We start from the raw sequence: 21,223 nt of genomic DNA, 5'->3' as shown, positions 1-21,223 counted from the left end.
GAGTGCGATTCAGCTATTTTAATTGTATTTTTTAATTTAGTCATCATCATCAATATGTAACGCCTACTGTTTGCTTACTGTTGTGCTTCTAGCATCTGACCTTTCTCGTTACATTTTTGGTAATTAATTATGTTTAAATTATTCTTATGATTCCTAAATATAATTTCACGAGACCCTTTCGTAATTTTCAGTGGCGCCATCCAGGGGCGCAGCTAGAAATATAGGCTAGGGGAGGTTTTAGGCATAGAGTTATTAAAGGACTATATACTCTAAGGTTTTAGGCACATCTAATACTGGGAGATAGGGAATACCCTCCAGGATAAGCGGGAGGTGTGGGGGGCCCTCCCCCAAAAATGTTTTACGATAAATGGTTCAAAATGGTGTGTTTTTAGAGCTGTGTGAATAATTAGATGTTTTCTTTGTGAATCATCCGTCTCGCTAATATTAGTTACAAAATTTGTCATTAAAATTACGTAAATACGTTATAATATTTTTATAAATAATATCCTCTTAGCTCTGGGGGGGGGGGCTTTATCCCCCAAACTCTCCCTCCCTCTCACTACGCCACTGGCGCCATCAATACAAGGTCCTCCCTCCCGGGTATACCTCAGAATTTGGAGTTCCTGATACGAGTTTTAGCTACATATAGGATTACAGAACGCCAGGAAAAGGCATCAGGATACTGAGGTAGTTAAAAATGTCACCCCTTGGTAGAGGAAGGTAAAGACAATCTTTCACGAAGTCAGCCAAGCTTTCTATCGTTTGTGAAGGAGCCATAATTTGAGTGGTTGCGTAAGACTTTTATGGGGAAATCTAAGTCAATTTACAGATACTCGGAAATTCATTCATTTTCAGAGGACCAAACTTAAATTTTTAATCAATCAAAAGGTCCACAGTTATTGGTTTATATGCATTCCGATATTACAGAATAAATGCTGTCTGAATATTTACCACAAAATAATTTGTAACATCTTATTAAATTGCCGAAGTAAATCATAATAGAGCCTAGAAAAGCAATGGATCATCCAGTTAACAGAGACAGTATATTTCTTAAGAATCCTGTCATATTTACATCATGAACACAATTCACTTGCTAATTGATGAATATAAGCCTCTACGGTGAATTAATGCCAATATTGCGAAAGAATAATGTTGCAAACATACCTCCAGGAATCTTAATATTATCTCAAGTTGAGACATTTTTACCTGCACACGAATTACTTTCTCATGATGAAAAGTTTCGCAATTTCATGACACTCAAGTCACGGAAGAGATGAAAAGTGATTTCAGTTGTTAACTCGTGCACATATATTAGATAATCAGCGTCAAAAATTTCTGTAACTGTTTATTGCTATTAATATCCAGTTGTGGGTGCACGTACCGCCAAGTAGGATTTCCCTTTTACCACTTCGAATATTCAAATAGTCCGCCCGATTATCATGCGGCAAATGCCATCAGTACAAATAGTTCTTTATGTCCCCGCCTTACTTCTGGCGCTTTTCATGAGAAGTGCTGCCATGCAACGATGGATGTTGCGTCGAATCGTAGAACTACCTTCGGTAGGTGGGTCGCTGAATTTCTCCTGAAATTTCTGTTATGTCTTGATAGCGAGATATATTGAAATATAATATGTCCGCAGCGCATTAAAATTAAATTTTGAATAATTCAAAGAATTACTCAATTAGTACGCATCAAAGTAGATATTTGTGTAATTTAAAATTTTGCGGGAATTTCTCGTTCATTTCGATGGGTATCGATATATCGAAAGAGAAAATTAACGTCTAATTTCCATCGTAGGTGTTTGAAATATTGTGCACATTGTGCCGGACACTTTTGTAATTTTGTGTGTATTCTGCCAAAATGTCCGTCAATGATGTGGATGACCTCACCAAAATTTTGGGAAGAGTTAATATTAGTAGTGTATCTTTTGCTGGGAAGGAACTGAAGCTCAACACCGAGAAAGATGGTATGTTTTGGCGGTTCACTCTGTATGGTATTAAGCCGGTGTATTTTAAATCTTCTATTTAGCATGTTTTGATTATCCACCCTAATGTAAGGCATATGAAATGTTTTCCACACAGCTGAGGAAGTGGCTAATGCCATTACTTCTTGTCAGAACATGGAAAAGCTCAATTTGGAAGGTAACACTGTCGGTGTGGAAGCTGCGAGAGTGATTGGCAATGCATTATCCTCGAAACCTGAATTCAAGATTGCAGAATGGAATAACATGTTCAGTGGTAGAATGAAAACGGAGATACCCAAAGCTTTGGTTTGTGGCCCATTGAGAATGATGATATACCTCGTGGTCACATATTCATTGGTTAATTTTTCTGAAATTAATTCTTCGCATTGCTACTTAGGAATACCTTGGAGATGGAATCATCGCTGCCGGTGCGAGATTGACAACATTGATCCTGAGTGACAACGCCTTCGGGCCTGTTGGATTGGCAGGGCTTGAGAAATTCATTCGTAGTCCATCGTGCCATTCCCTCAACGTCCTTCAGTTGAATAACAACGGTTTGGGAATTCAGGGCGCAAAGGTTTGCCTTCCTCTTTAATTTAAATAGTGAATTGGTTCTTTATCCACCTGAATTTTAATATAAATACGTCTTGGTGAGGTGTCTCCTGTAGCTAATTAAATCAGATAGCTCGTAATTGTGTTACTCACCTTGATGTATGAGTTGTCGTTGGTTTCAGAGATTGACGTGATGATGATATTACTAGTGAACAGGCAGTTTAGTTATTTGGCAGTGCACAGGGTTGTCACCAAATTTTCCGTGTATATATCTTAATCTATTATGTGAGTTGCTGTGTGAATTAATGCTAGTTTTTCTACGTTCATACTTTTAATTTCTCCCTGAATGGTCTTCACTGCATTTCCTCTGTTGCTGTCTGTTCCTCCTCTTCTTTGCAAACCTTTTTATGACAGCTGTGTCTTAACACTTACACAAAATTTTAACGTTTACCGGCAAATTAAACAGTATTTATTTTAAGTCTTCCCTTATTTACATACATGGTCATTTTATTTCAGCTCTTATCTAATGCTCTCCTGGATGCTATAGAAAGTAGCAAGAAGTTGGGGAAACCCATGGCGTTGAAAGTATTCGTAGCTGGGCGAAATAGACTGGAAAATGATGGTGCTAAGCTTTTGGCTAGGGTATTTAAGGTGGGACGACAACATTAGTAATATCATTATAAGTTGAAGTACATATTAAAACTCTGATAATTTTTTTCTCCTTTCTTCACAGGAAATGAAAACATTAGAGGAAATATCAATGCCTATGAATGGCATTTATCACCAGGGGCTTTCAGTTTTGACCGGTGCTTTGATAGACAATCCTAACCTCAGGTATGCCTTTTGATGCAAATGCTTTTGTATGCAGTGGTTTATTTTTTTTAAATATTTCTCTTCACCAGTCATCTCGGAATTTGTGGGTGTTGATTATCATGAGCAACTTTAAGTACTAATCGTGTTAAACTCTATGAACTGAGTTAAACTTGATCTCAAATTGATGGTAGCATTACCTTCAATAACCCTCTTTCTGTTAGCAATTTTTTACTGTTGTCAAACCCTTGAAGATTAGGAAAGATAGCTAAATTGCCATATGTTATGGCTCTCATAATTGCTTTTGTTCACTTTCTATGTTATGTACCTTCTTTGTTTTGGCCACAGAGATATTTTTGCTGTATTTAATTGGCAAACCTTGAGTATATTTTTTTCATAGCCATAGTTTTTTCACACTATGAATAGAATTGTCATTGATGGAATTTTTTCAGTCATAATTGTAAATACTGTGTAGGCAATATTTTGTGTCTGATGGTTAAAGAATTTCACTTGAAAATATATCACCAAACGTCATATTTATCAATATGATCTTGGATTATAGCTTATAAGTAATTTTTGCATGTTTCTCATGAGAATAGAATACCATTATCATTCATCTTCCATTTTCTCCAACAGGGTTATTGATCTCAATGACAACACAATTGGTGGTCAAAAGGGAGCTGTTCATGTTGCGAACATGCTTCCTCACCTGAAACACTTACGAAAGCTAAATCTCGGGGACTGTTTATTGAAAACAAGTGGTGCCGTCGTGCTTGCTGAAGCTTTGTCAAGGGGAAACAACAAAGAACTTGAGGTCAGATGATCATCCATTTCTTATAATCTTTTTATTGCCAGAGATCGGATATATCAACTCTCATTGATGGTGCTAAAACTGCTGGGTCTCATTTTCTTGACTCAAGTGTTGACTGTAATAATATGAAATTTTTATTATTCTAACTTAAAGAAATATGAACCAATATGATTCTTCCATGGTTTTTAGCCCCAAATATATCCTCCCCATTGAGAAAAAATCTAGATGCATGAATAAGATGAAGTACTTAACATAATCATGTGATATATTTCAAATTTCCTGTCAACAGGTAGGGCAGTCTTCCATTGTCCCACTCAAAATAAGCTAGTATAGAAAAAAATAGTATAAGGGTTAATATAACATTCATGTATTTTTCTTCTAATAAGTGAAGTTTGGAATATTATATGCAAGCCAAATATAATCTTATTGGAGTTCACTTATGGAACCCATTATCAACTTAGTATTTTTATAATTTTATTTATTGGTTTCACATGATCTCGATTTTACCAATTCAACTTACCAGCTGTATTGGTGGAGAAGAAGGAAGCTGTTCTTATCTCGAATTATTCTTTAAGTATTGTATACTGTCAATTCTATCTTGCAGGAACTGTATATGGACTCCAATGAAATTAAAGCGAGTGCCGGTTTGAAGTTAGTGAAAGCTCTGCTCTCTTCTGCGACTGAAAATGCAGGGAGTGCAAATTTGTCCTTAAGAGTACTGGATCTGAATGGAAATCAGTTTGGCGAGGAAGGTATCAAGCAGATGCAGAGCTTATTAGGAGACCAAAGTGACATTCTCAGAGTGGAGTAAGTTCTTTAATTTCATCATGCTCTACCTTAACAACTGAAGCAGAAACAGATGTCATATTGTTACTATCTCCAGAACACCTTGTTGAGAAAGCTTCTTTCTTAAGCCTGAATCACACGATCATTGTTATTTTTTATTTTCAAGTTAACACTCCAGTGATCACATGGAAATGATCGTCGCACGCAATTGTTTTTCGCGATCACTCCAATGATGAGGATTCCCATCACTTTTTTCATCACTTATCTGGCCACTTTTTCCGTTGCTGAAACCGTCACTTAAAGCGCATATCAGCCAATCATTATGTATACCGACTTATGGAGTGATTTTGGCGCAATGTTTGACAATTGTGGGAACGACATATAGCTGTGGTATCGGAAATGATTCAAAGAGCGACGGCGGGAGGGACCATGTAATTCAGAAAAACTACACTGTCAGGCACCAGGCTGCGTAGTTGCATCTTGCACAAGTTGCCTGGTATGCAACTGCTGCGGGATTCAGTTCCGTGATTATTGAGCGCGATCGTGTACCGTGATGTTTAGATAACATGAACATGGAGCTTCCATGAGGGTAATAGGCACATGGTCACTCCATCGCGCAGCAGTGGGATATGACTTTTGACATTTGTCTAAGCAGGCAAGTGCCTGGCTATGATTCATGCTATATCGACTTCCACTTCCCTCGCTGCCTTCCCTTCAATTCCCATCGTCTCCAGTTTGACCTTGATTAGTCAGTGCATAAATATGTCAGAGTGCAACGAAATCTCCAGTTCCTTTGGGCCGTATTCAAGGAAACGAATGCAAGGCCATGGCAATGATTGAGCATTTGCGATATGAAATATACAACTATAGATCGTAGGACATTTCTCATAATTTTCGATTGGTTAACTTATGAAAAATCTTCTAACATTAATCAAGAGTTTTTTTTTCCTGCTGCTAATCGTCATCTGCATGCTAGATCAGTCGTGCAAGTAAACTTGAAACATTCCCTTTTAAAAAGTAAATAAAATATTTCCATTTTACGAAAAGCACTCCCATGGAAATACCGGTGTAGCCTTACATTAAAATGAAAATATCCTGGTGCTTTTGCATCCGATTAAATTTTTTTGATAAAGGGCACAGAAAACATCAAAGTGTAAAACTCATGCCCGGATAAGCCACAACATGGATGAAGACACATAAGCCACGAGACGGATAATCGGTAGTTTGCTGTACAATGTGTGCTGACTAACCTATTTCCTGTCCTCCTAAATACATTAATATAATATGATGTAAAAGTATAAAAGTCATTTTATGTGTTTAAAAATTTTTAATTAACCTTTTCCCTACTATACACGTATATATGCGTGTGGACGTTTCCTGACCCGGGAGACGACGGCCATATATTTGCACGTGAGATTTTCCTGGCCAGGCTAACGAAAGCCGTGTATATACGTTTTCTAGCTCTCCCCCTTCTAGGACGGTCGCGGGTTTATGTCGTCTTTGTCTCGGGACCCAACCCTGCGGAGTTTAGGATTTACCCTCGGAATCCGGGAGCAGGTATAACCCCTCTTAGCGGTAAGGGACAGCGGTCGTACAATTGTTTATCCCGTCAGTTTTCGAAATAAATATTAGTTCATTTCTCATAAAAAATAAACTAAGAATTGAATTATTTGTCTTTTGAGCAGCGTTTACAATTTTTAAACTAAATTATATGATACATATTAACTTATATCTTGAGTTATGTATAAACATTAACATGGAAATTGTTGCTGCATTAAAAGCGTTAATATTGACCTTAGAACTTCGTTTAAAATTTGACAATGCTCAGAAAAAAATGAGGAATTCAATTCGAAGTCTGCAATTTACGGGCAAGCAACAATTATCCATTTGCTAAATACATATAAGCAATACATAAGTTGACCGCGAACCAATGCCGCAGGTATGGTCGTAAACCCAGAAATGAGGGAACACAACTACTTTTGGAGTCCAAGATAATGCGGAGTTCCAGCGGGGAGGGGTCGAAAAAGGTTCCGCGAGACCCTTCTTAACGAATGTCCTCCAAAAATGCCCCATACCACGAGAAAGAAGTCTCTTGGGGCTCAGTACACATTAACTCCGCCGTCTCGAAAGGGTTAAAGTATCTAAAGTAATTATGTAAGACTAACATGGAATTCTGTAAAATTTCCTTGAAAACCGAAAACTCTGCATGAATTTTTCTGATTTGATTGACTGGACACCATGAAATATTGAATTTGGATATCGTAATGAGTTTCTCATTTCAATGATTTTGACAGAGATGATGAAGGGGAAGATGATGACGACGAAGAAAACTCAGGAGGTGAAGAAGAAGAGGAGGAGGAAGAAGAAGAAGCAGAAGAGGAAGAAGAGAGTGGAGATGAGAAGGATGAGTCACAGACGGAGAAGAAGGATGAAGAGAAGCCCTTGAAAAAGAAGGAGGTTGCACCTGCAAATGTAAGATGAGTAATCAGTGCTGCATTGAATAGTCACTAAGGGAGAAAAAGAGTATACCAACAAAGTTTGTACAAACTCAGTCAATCCGCGAGAACATTGGTTACCTTTCTGAGGGCATATTATAGTTAGGCCTAATTTTCGATGAGGGAAATTGAAATGCTCTCTATCATCTTCTCACTATACACTTCAAATTTGGAATACAGGCAGCGTGCCTGCCATGAGTGTATATGTGCTGGTCACCAGAGTGATTGTGCATTCAATTATGCACGGATGAGTGGTCTTTTAAAGATTCCTCTTTTAAAAAATTGGTGGAAAATGCAAATATTTTTTCTTTCATAATTGAATTTTTCCACCAGACTTATATACTGCCTTTAAAACATTCATTTGAACTTTATTTGTCTTCATGGTCCTCTTTTTTCTTCAGGACTAGGACCTTTTTTTTGCTGTATGAGGAGGTTCAATGATCCACTCAGAGTCAACCTTGGAACTTGAAACCTAAGGATGCTATATAGATTTTCTCAAAGCCATAAGTTAAGGATAAACTTCTCTACCACTATTCTGGTGACCAGCATTTGGGGTGGCTAAGATGGCGGTGTTCTATCACCAACTGAAAAAAAGATTTTTCTCATTTTAAATTAAGCCCAAGATTAATATTGAATAAAATAAGAGAGGAAAGTAATTTTCTTGTTGATAAACTATGGCTTTGTTTGGTATACTTTTTCCCTCATAATACACTATTTAAGATGTTAAGTTAGTTTAATATTTAAGGATTAGGCCTTTCCTAGATTATATTGTTACTTGTATTAACAGCTCTCTCATGTGTTCCATGCATCTCAATTTTCAAGGACTAATTGCATTGTACAATTGTGGATTATACATGTTTGAATTGAAGGTTGAGCATTCATACCCAATTTTGCCCATATTTCTAAGACACTGGATAAGTGTGCTTGGATTGTAAGATTTTACACTTTCCCGGCGAACAATATGTGTAAACTCTTCTCTTCAGTAGCCGTGAGAATGGGTAACGAGTCGGTACCTGAAACATCGGCACTCTTACAAAATCTTACCCACGTAGTATCCCAAGAAGAGTTTGTGCTTGGATTGTTTGTTCATATTTTGTGAATAATTAAATTATAAAAACCCATATAAGTAAATAAATTCACAGGTAAGGAAAGAAAGGGATAGGAACATATAATGGAAAAAAGGACGAGGAGTATGGTGCTGTGGTTTCCATCTACCACAGCACCGTTGTCCTTTTTCCATTATATATGTTCCTATCCCTTTCTTTCCTTACCTGTGAATTGATTTCCATGTTTGCACTTAATGCGCCGTTTCATTCACACGGCACCTTAAGTTTATATCTTTGTATATACATGTATGTGCTGGAGTTGCTAATAGTCTCAGCACCATCTAAAGCTGTGAAATCTTTAAGTCAGCAATCCAGTATTATGGATATTAATGCGTTATCAAAATCCAATGTGGATTGTAAATTGGAGACTTTACCTGGGTTTCCTTAATTTCAGATGGTGATACATACCAACCAATTTCGCTTTACATTTTTTCAAAGAATGAGTTGATTTTTTATCATGTGTACAATACGTTTTGTTAATTAATTCTAATTTTTCCTCTTTCTTCTAGATGTCAGTTGAGCAGTTTCTTGGCTCTCCAATTCCGTCTTCTTTTGTTTCACTTGGCAAGGAGAGGAAAACCGTACTTCTGGATAGGATAAAAATGGTATGACTTCATATTCTATAGTGTGTGGTTTTGGTGGGTGGAGAACAATGAAAATTGGTTCATTCCTGTTGGGCGAAAAGTTCTTCTGGTATGGCTATTCCTAGGGAATTGTCACCTACAGTGGCACAGCCACAATGGGGCAGTTGATTAAAAGGGCCCCTCAAGAGGCAAAAATTCTAGTAATAGGACAAAGTGATATAAATTCAATGTCAAGGCTGGGGGTTATTTTATGATGTTGCACAAGTAACAATGTCTGCTGTCTGTAATTAACAGTGTCTAGTTGTACTTATGAATGTAGCTTTACTAAATCTTATACACTTACGGCTTGCTCAGCGCAAGGGATGCGTACCTTGGGATCTTTGCGCTAATGGAATTTGTTTTAAAAATAACACAAAGATGGCAATATTCCACAGGTTTATTTTCCGTACAACGCGTTTCGACCGTTAGGTCATTATCAAGTACAATGATGAATGGTTGGTTTTGGGGTTGTATTTATATAGAACGGATGGGTGACAGGTGGAAGGGGAAGTTGGGGAAGGGTATGTGTCATTGGGTGGAGCGCTTCGGGAATGGTATGGCCAGGAGTGGAGAATGTCCAAAAAATAGTTGTTCATTCATCAGTGAAATGCCTCCTTGCACAATTTCCAATTTCTCCAAAGTGTCCAATCTTCGGCCTTTCATCTCCACGTGGACGATCTCCGGGTCAAACTCGCAAGAATGTTTTTCCTCCAGGAGATGTTTCGCCACGAGAGAGGTGGTATCTCCTTTCTCCCAGCATTTCCTGTGCTCTTTCATGCGTGTATCGAAGCTCCTGCCTGTCTGACCGATGTACACTTTATTACAGTTGTTGCACTTGATTCTATAAACCTCCGATTGTTTGAGGTGAGGGATCTTGTCTTGTGTTATTTGAGAAACACTGGGAATAGGGATGCGTTCCCGGTAGCATAGGTGTTATAACAGGCACCCATTTAAAGACTTTGCTTGTTAAAAAAAAAGTGCTTTTGAAGTTACCTCCTTTCATACGGGTGGGCTTAGATCAAGGAAGAAATGCATGCCATGGGGATTGTAATGCATTGCCGGTAGTTGACAAATTTTCAAACCAGTGTAAAAACAATTATTGTATCACCCAGGCCCTTTTGTTGCTCATCCAAATGACGGGAAAATGGTACTTTGAATGCCATTTCATTTCTCGCAGAGTTTTTGAATGACTGGCTTTAATTTGAAGTCCCCCGAGGCATTAGCAGCTACATGAAACAGTCTTTAAATGCCTTGAAACCTGGCCCGGGTTTTTCTTCCCTGTAAATGAATGAACAGGTTTGCATTTTTTTTCTAAAAACAATCTTGTCTCGTCAACATTGAAAACTAGTTCAGGCGAAAGGAGCCACTTTTAATCACAGCTTGGAGCTCATCTGAAAATATTGCAGCGACTGCACTATCAGCACTTGCAGATTCATCTGATATTGCCGCACTGTAAATACCTGCTTGCCATTTAAAATTCTGGAACCAACCAAAGCTTTCACTAAATGTTTCGGAGTGATTACCACCCTTGCCTTCTTTTACAGATTCATATAAACCCACAGCTTTTGCGCACGTAACTGCCCAAGATAAAGGAACATCATTTGACCATTTAATATAAATCCAGGTAGTTAGAAGTCTTTCTGTTTTTACCAGCCGTGAACTTCACGTATGGGTTGAAGTTGGTGTTGCTGATGTCACTGTAACATTCGTCTTTATCCAGAATAAGACGTTGTGAGTTTAGCCTTATGCACAATATCGCTTTGACACTCTCCATTGTCAAAGCAATTGATCACTTTTAATTTTTCTTCTAGGTTTATGCTTTTTCTTGGTAACTTTATTATTTTTCTATCTGCATTTCTATGTTTGCTGTTGTTCGTTTGTTTTTACTCGATATAGCTCTATCAAAATCACCTTCTACTGCAGAACAACTGCCACACTGTATTCTTGAGGCACAGAGGGCCTATGACTGCTGGGAGGGAATGAAGCCAATGTGTTTGAGACTATCGGATCCTTTTACGTGCTGATGGTATTCATATGCAACTCAGCCACCGCTCCATTTCTCCCCCATGAATACCTATGACCTTGAAGGCTTTAGGGTGGACCCTCTCCTTGGAAGTCTATTCACCTGAGAACCTATGACGACAAAAGTTACATCTCAAACCATATTACTTTTAAAAAAAACTCATTTCCGCTAGCTCCAAACTGAATTCATGATCTAAATTAACTAATGTCATTCTGTTAGATAAATTACTTCGGTAGGTCAGCTATCCAGACCAAATGATGTAATACTTTTGGCCATTGTGTGCCAATGGATTTCGACGAATATATATAAACAAAGAAGATTTAAGGAAAGCAATGCTATTAATATGCATTAATTGAGAGCAATTTTAAGTGTATGTAATGCAAATTCACACTTTATTAGGCTAAGCAGCATTGGGATGTTTCCTGTGGAACGAATTTGTGCTATATTTAAATTGGACTAAGCGAAGCATGGGTGTATTACTATTGGACTCAATACTTGTTAGTTTTAGGGCAACTCTTCTAAAATTTAAGCTGAAATCTTGGTGTTCGCATAGCTCTAAATTAGTTTTCTGCATTTTGATTCTTAGAGTTTATATAAAGGTATTTTCCCATCATTTATTAAGGGCCAGCCAAAGTCTGAAGGAAGTGATGAGGACAAGGAGAAGTACCTGGAAGATGCTCTCGAGATAGTCATGAAGGTGTCCTCTCTTGCTGGAGAGAATCAACTTGGTCATGCCACTTCGAAGAATGACTCTTCGTGTGAAGTGTTATCCTGTACCACAGCTTTGTATGAAGAGTTGTTCCGTTGGGCTATAGAATCTGACAAAGTATCTGTTCTAACAAATTGCCTGCTAGTGCACATGGGTCTCATTAAGGTGAGGGGTATGGTATTTCTATTGTTGTATTTATATATTTTTATCTATGCACTGATCATTGTAGTATGGTGCAGCTCACTTAAAGCAATGACCTGCTTTTAACAAATTGAAGTCTGTTCCGAGTTAAAAAAAAAAGTCTTTTTTGCCCTGTTAAAGTCCTGCTGATAACAAAAGTATACTGAAAGGAGTCTCCATTATAACAAAGTAGGTCCTTCTGGAAGATACATTTTATATTTTTAACTTGAAAAACAATTTTGGCAATATTATATTCACTTCAAGATGAAAGGAGCTCTATCAATGTCCAATCATTTTTGCGCACAAATGCTCAAGTAGAAATCTATCCTTAATAGGGATGAGTCGATTCCAAATGTCGATTCTCGATTCCACCGATTCTCGGGCACAGAATCGTAATTGATAATCGATCGCCTAAAGTCAATTCAGATTCCATGGATTCCAGGAAGAAAAATGCTTTGAGCATAGACTATAAGCTTGGGGCATAAAGGCCGCCACACACCTAAGCGGTCGCAGTGTCAGCCTTGCCCTCGGGGAGGATACGCACAGCACACAAGTGCTGCGACGAACATACCTAAGCGGTCTCGGAAACATGAAAATGTTGGTAAGAGCGGCAAACCAACAAAGCCTGAAATGGCGCATGTTCATGAGCAACTCTCAGAGAAAGAAAATTGGAAACCACAGGATCAGGAAGCAAAGCATGCTTTTTTCGTTCTTTTATTAACCGCTGGTCACGCCAAATCAAACTATTGGGATTATTAATCACCATCGGAGAATCCAGCTGGACCACCAATTTCAACATTTAATAAATCGAAATATATATTTCTTATTTTCGAATGATATTTGAAGTCTGATGATAGTAAAAATGTGCAGAGTGCGAGTTTGCCTATGAAAAAAAAGTTTCTCATAAGTACTCGCAGAGAGCGGGTTTTATTTTATGTAACTTTTTTCATAGACTAACACGCATCTGCATCAATAATGAATAGTTAGACACATTCCCATTTGCATAGCCCAGTTTCATCAATGCAACCCTTGAGAAAGTTGATACTTGCTTGGCATAAGCCGCCGCCGCTGATTTTTTTATTCATAAAGCCTATTGGCTACTATTTTACAGGGTATCTCAATCCAACTACCGTACTAACATATTAATTAGTGAATATTACAATTTTCTTAAGCTTTTTTCAATAGACCTCCTTAAAATAACATTTTGCTTCATGGGCAGTATAAATAGTGAATTTTATGGTAAACAATAAGCAGTGTCACTTTGTTTGAACTATGATCTCCTTTTGAATTGTGTCTTACTGTTTTACTTACCAGCAGAGTGAAGATAAGAAGAGGAAGGGTACAAAATGGAACTTGGACGGAATAATGGCCTCTTTGGAAAAAGCATTGAGGCTCCCTAATTTTCCTCGAAGCACAAAAGATGCTCTTGAATGCTTCTTGGGAAAGTAAGTATAAATTTAATTATGCCAATATAATTTATTACTTTAATAATAGGGCTGTCCAAAAAATAAATGGGCTGTACTAATTCTTCTGGTCCAGTTCGTTCCAGTCAAATCCCCTTATTGTTGACATACTAGTTGGAGTCACCCGATTTCAGTAGCAATTAAAATTGTCAAGGATATATGTGATTAAGTAATATTCCAGTTGAGGAATTTCCTAGTTTAAAAATCTTTTGACTTGAACTGGATTCAAAATCTGATCTGGGTAGTAAACAGTGTGTCAAGTTAGATGATTTTAAGTATACCTGGACTAGCCAGAGTCATAACTTTACGGAGTCACCTGCAATGCACAAGTTGTGCGAAAAATCCACAGAGAAAAAAATCATTTGCCTTGACCGGGATTCAAACCAAATCCTTCGATTTCCAGTCGAGTGCTTTAGCCAGTTAAGCTATCCACAGGGGAGCTAAGCAAATACCCACGGGGGAGAATGACGCCTCGGTAGCTTAACTGGCTAAAGCACTCGACTGGAAATCGTGAGATCCGGGTTCAAATCCCGGTCAAGGCGAATGATTTTTTTCTCTGTGGATTTTTTGCTGTGGATTCCCATATAGCAGTATTATATTTAAATCCTTGTATATTCAAAATATTGTTTTGATGGAATTACTGCCTTGGGTGTTCATGGATTAACACCCATGCATGTTACTATACATACTCACTTCTTCATGTATTGCTATGACAAAAGTGTAGTGGATATAATAGTTTTTAATTTTAATAGTTTAGTTAATAGATAGTTTTTCATGCAAAACCAGCTTCAAATTGAAATAATATTGTACGTAGGGATGTGCGAGTACTCGAAATTTTGAGTCAAGTAGGTGGTACCGTGGCATGAAGCAATCAAGGATTGATATATTCTCGGATACTGTAGGTCCTCAATATACGAACAAGATGCGTTCCAAGACCTTGCTCATAAGTTGATAAACCTATGCAAGGCAATGAGGAGTACAGTTATCCTGGAGAATGCAACACTGCCTCACAATTGTGTGTCAACTTACGATTGTGACAAACTGTTCTAGCTGTGCGTGCGATGTGGATGGAGCCAAAAAAAATGCGCTGGAACTATTAAAATTACATTTATAATGAATATTATTTAAAAATAGAAATATTTTGCATGGTCTGCTTCATGACTGCCATCTGTTGTACCCGCAATGCACTTGCGGGGGTGAGCTGCAGTACAAAATGTTTGCAACAGATGGTGGTCACGATGCTGAAAATGCAAAATATTTCTATATTTAAATAAATTTTCATTGGAAACGTAATTCCAATTTAAACGTTACTATTGTTACATTAATTATTTAATCAAGCCCTTGCGTGCTGAATTGTGCTGCACAAGCCCTTGTTTGCACTACAGGAGCGTGTAGAATGGTTGCATTTTTACTGATTTTCCCTGCTCCGCAACTCTAAATGTAGTAGAGTCTCAGCCATAATTTTTTTTTTTTAGATATTTATATATGTGTAAAGAAACTTTTGCAAAATTTTCACTTGTTTACCTTCAGTCCCTTTAAAGATTAATAACAAGCTCTAGAAAAAAATGAGGGCATTCTCAACACTAAAAATTGTACTGCGAGTAGCTCTTTAAGTATTCAACTTAGAAATAAAATTTTATTGGTGAGTCTCATTTCCTTCATAAGAATTTATGGTGTTAAAAAGTTAGTATTGAGAAATTTTTCCCGGGTTTTTACGCCAAGATTTTTTTACTGTACCCTTTTAAAAATGGCTGCCAAAAAAAGTATACCCATTTAAAAATGGCTGCCAAAAAAAGTATGGCTTATAGTTAATTTTTTCAAATAGCGTTTTGTGATTGTCTACTTGTAAGTAAGACATGATAAAAAAATCAGGAAAATATTAAATGTGGAGCAACCTTACCTGGGTGATTTGAAATGGATTGACCCTCAAGTAAAAATCTTGGTTGCTGTTTTATTGTGGCTGTAATAATTCATGCTGTTTAAATCCATGGTGTAATTAGAGAGCCGTTTCCAGCACGAATAATACATCTACATGTTCAGGTTCACATATTTATATCTTTCCCTGGTGCATTTATCGTTAGATTGCATTATGTTGTAGTACTGCTATCTGAATGTACAGTGGAGAATAGGTGCAAGGCCGAAAATCATCCAGCCAGATAAACGAGGATAGAATGGTTTTTGAAAATGATTGCCTAATGTTTTGCGATATTTCATTCACAAAATTATGTACAAATAGCAGTGTAATGTAGATGCAGATCTTGTTCCTCTGTAAAATAGCACCGATGCTTAATAAAAGCAGTAATTAAAAGTGAACATTGATGGGCTTAATCCTTTGCATTTAGGTATCAAGAGTGCCCAATTTTCTTCAGATTATAAGCCCTTGTTTAACCAAGCTTCCACTGTATTTTTCTGTGATGTAGTCATTGATAACTCCCAAAAACCCTTTAATCTATGGCTATGTTTTTGATATCCATCCGTTAAATAAATTGAAGTACTTTTCCAGGCTTCTTAGTTTGATACGTGATTGCTGTCATGTCAGTGTTGTTAAAGTAATTCTCTTCTCAGGGTTAGCTTACGTGGTAAATGTTTATAGTCACTTTGTTCTATCCCCTTTCCCTGTTGAACCTAGAATTTTGAATTCAAAGTATTGAGTTTCTTACCATTCTTCAGATCTCTTCCTCACCCTTCTTTGCTTTGTGACCGTCGGCTTTTCAAGCATGATACCTCAGGGTGGGGCGATGTAAAAATAAGTGAGTGCATAGGACTAACGAAGCGATAGATGGGAAACAAGGAAACCTCCATTCTCAAATTGAATCCCAAAACACATTGATAATTTAACAAGCAAGGTTTATTCATATATTGGTTAGTAAGGGGACTTATATCTATTGACAAAAAAATCCACATCAATGAAATACGTGACCATTAAGAAAACAAAAAAAAACTTGTCAAAGAAAATGAAAATCTCAATATCCAGCAATTATAAAACGCAAATAACTTTTAGCTATTAGTCTCTTCTGTACAAATTATTTAAGTATTGCCAACACTGTATAGACTCTTTCAAACAAAAAAAACGTGGCACTGCAAAAGTTAAGTCTCTCTTTGTGAAAATTAACCACATGTGCGCTGATGGAAAATGAAATGGGAGGGACTCGGGGGTTTGTTGAATGGGAATGTCTCCTCCGGTCTTACTTTAGGAGTCGATGATGCAGTCAAGGATGTGGTAGTTGCTTGTGGGCCTCGACGAAGGTGTGGCAGCAGACTTGTTGACACCTTCCAGATTCCGGCATGGGCTATCTGGCAGTGGGCAGCTTGACCTGCCCTCCTTGAGCGATTCATGAGTGAACCCAGATATCAGGCTCCCGTGAGAATTAGGATGACCCGGCCATGTGCTGGTGAATAGACTAGCATGGCTCGTCCTTGGCTCCTGCTCCGGCTTCGACTCCATGGTTGCAACTCTCTACAGCGTATATGCTTCGCCTTGACTATACAGGCATCCCCCGAGTTACGTATGTCTCGACTTACGTAAATCCGTACTTACGTAAGCGATAACCGTATTTCAAATGATTACGTTAATTTTCGTATGCGAGCGCGAAGAAGCAGATATTCGCTCGTACAACCTATGGTAGAAAAAATATCGAATAGTTATCGAGTTTTTGACGAGCTAAAAATAACAAAGTGACCCATTTTTGTCATTCCTCGAAGGAATTTTCATTAATTTCTGAAGAAGAAAAATCGCTTATAAATCCCAAGTCAGCAATCAACGTGAAAATTTGCAGTTCTAGCTATGGATGTGGTTGCGCTCATTCCTGTACGATACAACTTGTAATACAGCATGCACACCCGAACTCCGACTTTCAACTATTTAGAAATTGTATCCTTAAGTTTGGACATTTCCATCTGTGGAATTAAAAGAACATGTAGTTCAAGCAGAAATCTTTATTGCGGAAAAGAATTGTTTAGTACCCACGTAACGGCATTGAAATTTTGAGTGTTGGCAATGAACGCCGCAAAAAAGTTAATAAAAAGTTGACACACGATATTAATTGCATAATTGTGTGCATGTTTCTGGCAGAAAATTTTATTGAGCTGCATTTTCTCGTTCTCTCATATTGTGTGCAACTGTAAATAAATATTGCGTCATTGAAAGCTTTTCCCCAGTAACTTTGTTGCACGTCAATGACGGAGTTGGCTGAATAAAAGCTCACTTTTGATTACCTTCGTGCTTTGGAAATACTCTTCGATGTTTCCAGCGAAGTAAATATTCAAATGATGATATTTTCACGTTATTTATTGAGATATGAGAGAATGAAAGTATGTTTCCGTGCGTGAAAGATTGAGTGTATGTGCGTGTGAGTGTATATAAGAATATAGTAATTTACTGGTATTTTATGTGTGTTATTTGCTCGTAATCCTAGACACTCTTCCTATGTGTATTAACTGTGACAGTGAAAACACCAGATTCATCGATCAACGTAATATATAAAAGGCAGAAGATATAATGATTATAGGTAGGTAGACGATGCATTCTTTGGGCCCTTAGATCGCAGTATAATATAATGAATCAATTTAAGTATTCAGTTTAGTAATGTAGCGTTGAGATTCCGTACTTTCCCGAATCCACGCGATCGGTCAACTCTGGGAATAATATTACGCATTTTGATTGTCAATGCTCGAGATGTAACTCTCAGACTATATTAATGTTTATGGATTTTGTAACTAATAACGTAAGAATACGCGGTAGAGTTCATGAATATCGTAGTGAATTGAATGAGACTTAACCGAGAATTTGCCGCGCATTTCTCTGCTGAGAATTTCACCGCGCCAATCGCAATCTCTGAAGCACTAACGCAAAGGTTCGACTTACGTAAATTTCGACTTACGCAGAGTCTGCCGGAACGCATCTCTTACGTAACTCGGGGGATGCCTACCCTGCTTCTGTCTGTGGTTCCCGGGAAAAAGGGGGGAATGGGGAAACCGCAAGTGGTTTACTACCTCAGCGCCAGGTTTTTGGAATACTTCATTTCATTTTTTCTTACTTCACTTCATTGCCCGTCTGGCGCGCGTTTTTCAAATCATTTCAAACACATCACTAATTCACACTAATGTTAACACTGTGCTAATGCACATCACACCACCAAAGAAATGTAAAATATAAATAAATAAACAAGGAAAACAAACACATGGGAGAATGAAACTCACAGTCTCCTTTTAAAAATAAATAACCCTTGCTATGAATTTATACAACAACAGCAAAAAAAACTGGCAAGCGTTGTTGCCACAGTAACCTTAGCCTACAACCAATACTTTGCAGCACTAAAGGAAGTAACTTGTTTCTCTGTGTACTTTTTTTCTTCTTCGCACCTATTTCTCTACAGTATTCATTTTTATATTGTATTTCGTAATTAATCTCCAATATGGCAGCTGTTAATGGAGAAATACCTTGAATTGACTCTGGTTATTATGCATTCAGTATTATTACCTGAAATGAGATCATCTTTATCATTGTAATGAATCATTTTTTTTCTCTTTGTTTTGGCAATGCTTTGCCTCTAATTTTGTGCCTTTTTGAGATCTTTTGCTCCAGAATTGGGGAAAAATGTGACTCTAAAACTATTCTGCCTTAGGTTATAATACTGGTTTATCATGTAGGTATTTGACTGTATAACTTAGAAGAAATCACCTTATTGATTAATACATAATGAATTATTTTTTATTCCTGTATGCACGCCGACTTGGTGTAAAATAGAAATACATAGAAGCACTATTAACTTGGGGAAAATGATGGTTTTATGGAATATACATACTGGTATTATCATTAGCTGTAGAAGTAGACTCTCATGTGCTTCTCATTTTTCTTTCAGGTTCAATCCAGTGGTTCCTTCTCATCAAAAATCCAAACACAAACTTATGACTGTATTTTACAGCATTTAATTTATTTTAGATATATTAAATTTTTTGTAATTTTCTTAAAGTACATAAAATTGTCTTGACATCTTTCCTCTTATGTATTGATTCATTACAAAATCAACTTGGGAGATTGAAGTGAGGGTGAATATGTTAAAATTGCCTTATTTATTCTTTGAATGACTTTTTTTCACGATAATATCTTCAACAAATTCTGGAAATCATGGAAATTATTGTGAGGTAAATTTTGGGATTAACAAACGCTATTGGAAGGTGTTTTACATGACAGGCACACTTGAAATAAATTTATTTATTTTTTTAGAAACTTTTTATCATTGAACAACTAAGAAAATGGCCTTTTTATTTTTTCTACTTGCCAGTTATCCCTGCTTTGCACAACTTACATTATCTCTCTGAATTCTACTATAGCCACGAATAATGAATAATTTATAGATTGAGATGTATACAGCCGTTCCTGTCAATTTTGAGGGAAAAATGACTTAACATGTCAGTTATGTTACAGTGTATTTTGAAATCATTTGTCAGAAATTATATATACACATACATACAATGCTGTAGTTGGGAAAAAAATTTAGGCGGTACTCAACGAAAATTCCAACAGCTGAACATATTATTATACATCCGGGCACGATTGAAATGTCAAACTCCACCTGTTATATTAGTTCCGAGTTATGCCACGAGATAACTCTGAACAAGTAAATAATCATTTCCAATTTTTTTTTTCTGAAATCCATTGGTCAATTTACTGTTGGATTATTTTTTACAGATTTAAAAAGGTATTTTAACCGGTACGCTTAAAACGATTTTGGATTTTAGGGGGTACACTGTACCGGCCCAACTACAGCACTGCAGACATACATATATGTATTTATGTTTATGTCTACCTATATAATTTCTAGGGAAATTATTACCCACATACAAATACGCCAGTCTCCTTCTTGACATTTTTACAAATATTGCTATGATTGGAGTATGAAATCTTAATTTCCTTACTTTTGGATTGTAAATTCATTAATTGGTGTCAGGATCCTCAATTACAGACCCTGCCTATAGTTGGTAGGTGCTTGTTCTCACCTCTTCTTGTGCTCTTCATTTGGTCTTTACCGATGATATGAATAAGCATTATCCTGGTGCCACTCAGCGTGCATAATTATGCCATAGAACATTGTTTTTATTCCTTCATTCAGGGTATATGTTGACTTGGGCATACCCAGGATATTTTAAGTTAGTACGGAAAGGTGGGGAAGATTCATATTTATCTTATCAATGGTAACTAGAATTTCACCTGGTGAATGCAGGTGAAATTATAGTTACCTGGTGATGCAATTCCTGCAGGGGAAGGTAATATACAAAAGCTTTCTCTCAGCATACAGAGATACAGTCCCAGAAAATCAGTTTTGGCATGGTAAATCAAAACTTGCAATTCATAGGAACTCTTTAAGATCTAATCAAACATGAACTTCATTAACTGTAGATGGATGTACATACTTACTATTAGCAATTGGCTCGTAGTCTCAAGAGGTAATGTAAGCTTTTGTGGTGATTTCAATTTGTGATAATGATTAATTAATGTGATATTTGCTGTTCTGTGGTCTGACCATAGCCTTACATGAATTTTTTAATATGTCTTTAGTATAGTATTTATTTCTGCATTGATGACTGGATATCAATGGTAATTCATCAATTGGATGTATTTCAGCATTTATCATGAATTAAGATAACATAAAAACTTAATTGCGTACCATAATCACCCTAGTAAGATGAAGAAACCCTTCTC

At 37.0% G+C, this 21,223-nt stretch overlaps 1 protein-coding gene across 2 annotated transcripts; it reads left to right on the top strand.

Moving 5' to 3' along the window:
• The first annotated feature begins 1,754 nt into the window (after positions 1-1,754).
• LOC124158904 (ran GTPase-activating protein 1) lies at positions 1,755-19,525 on the top strand. Of its 2 annotated transcripts, none has more exons than XM_046534316.1 (12): positions 1,755-1,966; positions 2,082-2,269; positions 2,361-2,540; positions 3,032-3,166; positions 3,249-3,349; positions 3,962-4,139; positions 4,741-4,943; positions 7,217-7,394; positions 9,033-9,128; positions 11,792-12,043; positions 13,376-13,503; positions 19,383-19,525. In XM_046534316.1, the coding sequence occupies exons 1-12, from the start codon at positions 1,861-1,863 to the stop codon at positions 19,450-19,452; spliced, it is 1,815 nt and encodes a 604-aa protein (XP_046390272.1). In that variant the 5' UTR covers positions 1,755-1,860; the 3' UTR covers positions 19,453-19,525. The 2 variants fall into 2 exon arrangements, with proteins under 2 accessions (XP_046390272.1, XP_046390270.1); XM_046534314.1 differs by having other exon boundaries at positions 13,373-13,503.
• Positions 19,526-21,223: the final 1,698 nt, after the last annotated feature.

This window comes from Ischnura elegans, chromosome 5 (assembly GCF_921293095.1).
Source record: "Ischnura elegans chromosome 5, ioIscEleg1.1, whole genome shotgun sequence".
NCBI lineage: Eukaryota > Metazoa > Arthropoda > Insecta > Odonata > Coenagrionidae > Ischnura > Ischnura elegans.
This window is presented reverse-complemented; position numbering and strand designations above follow the sequence as displayed.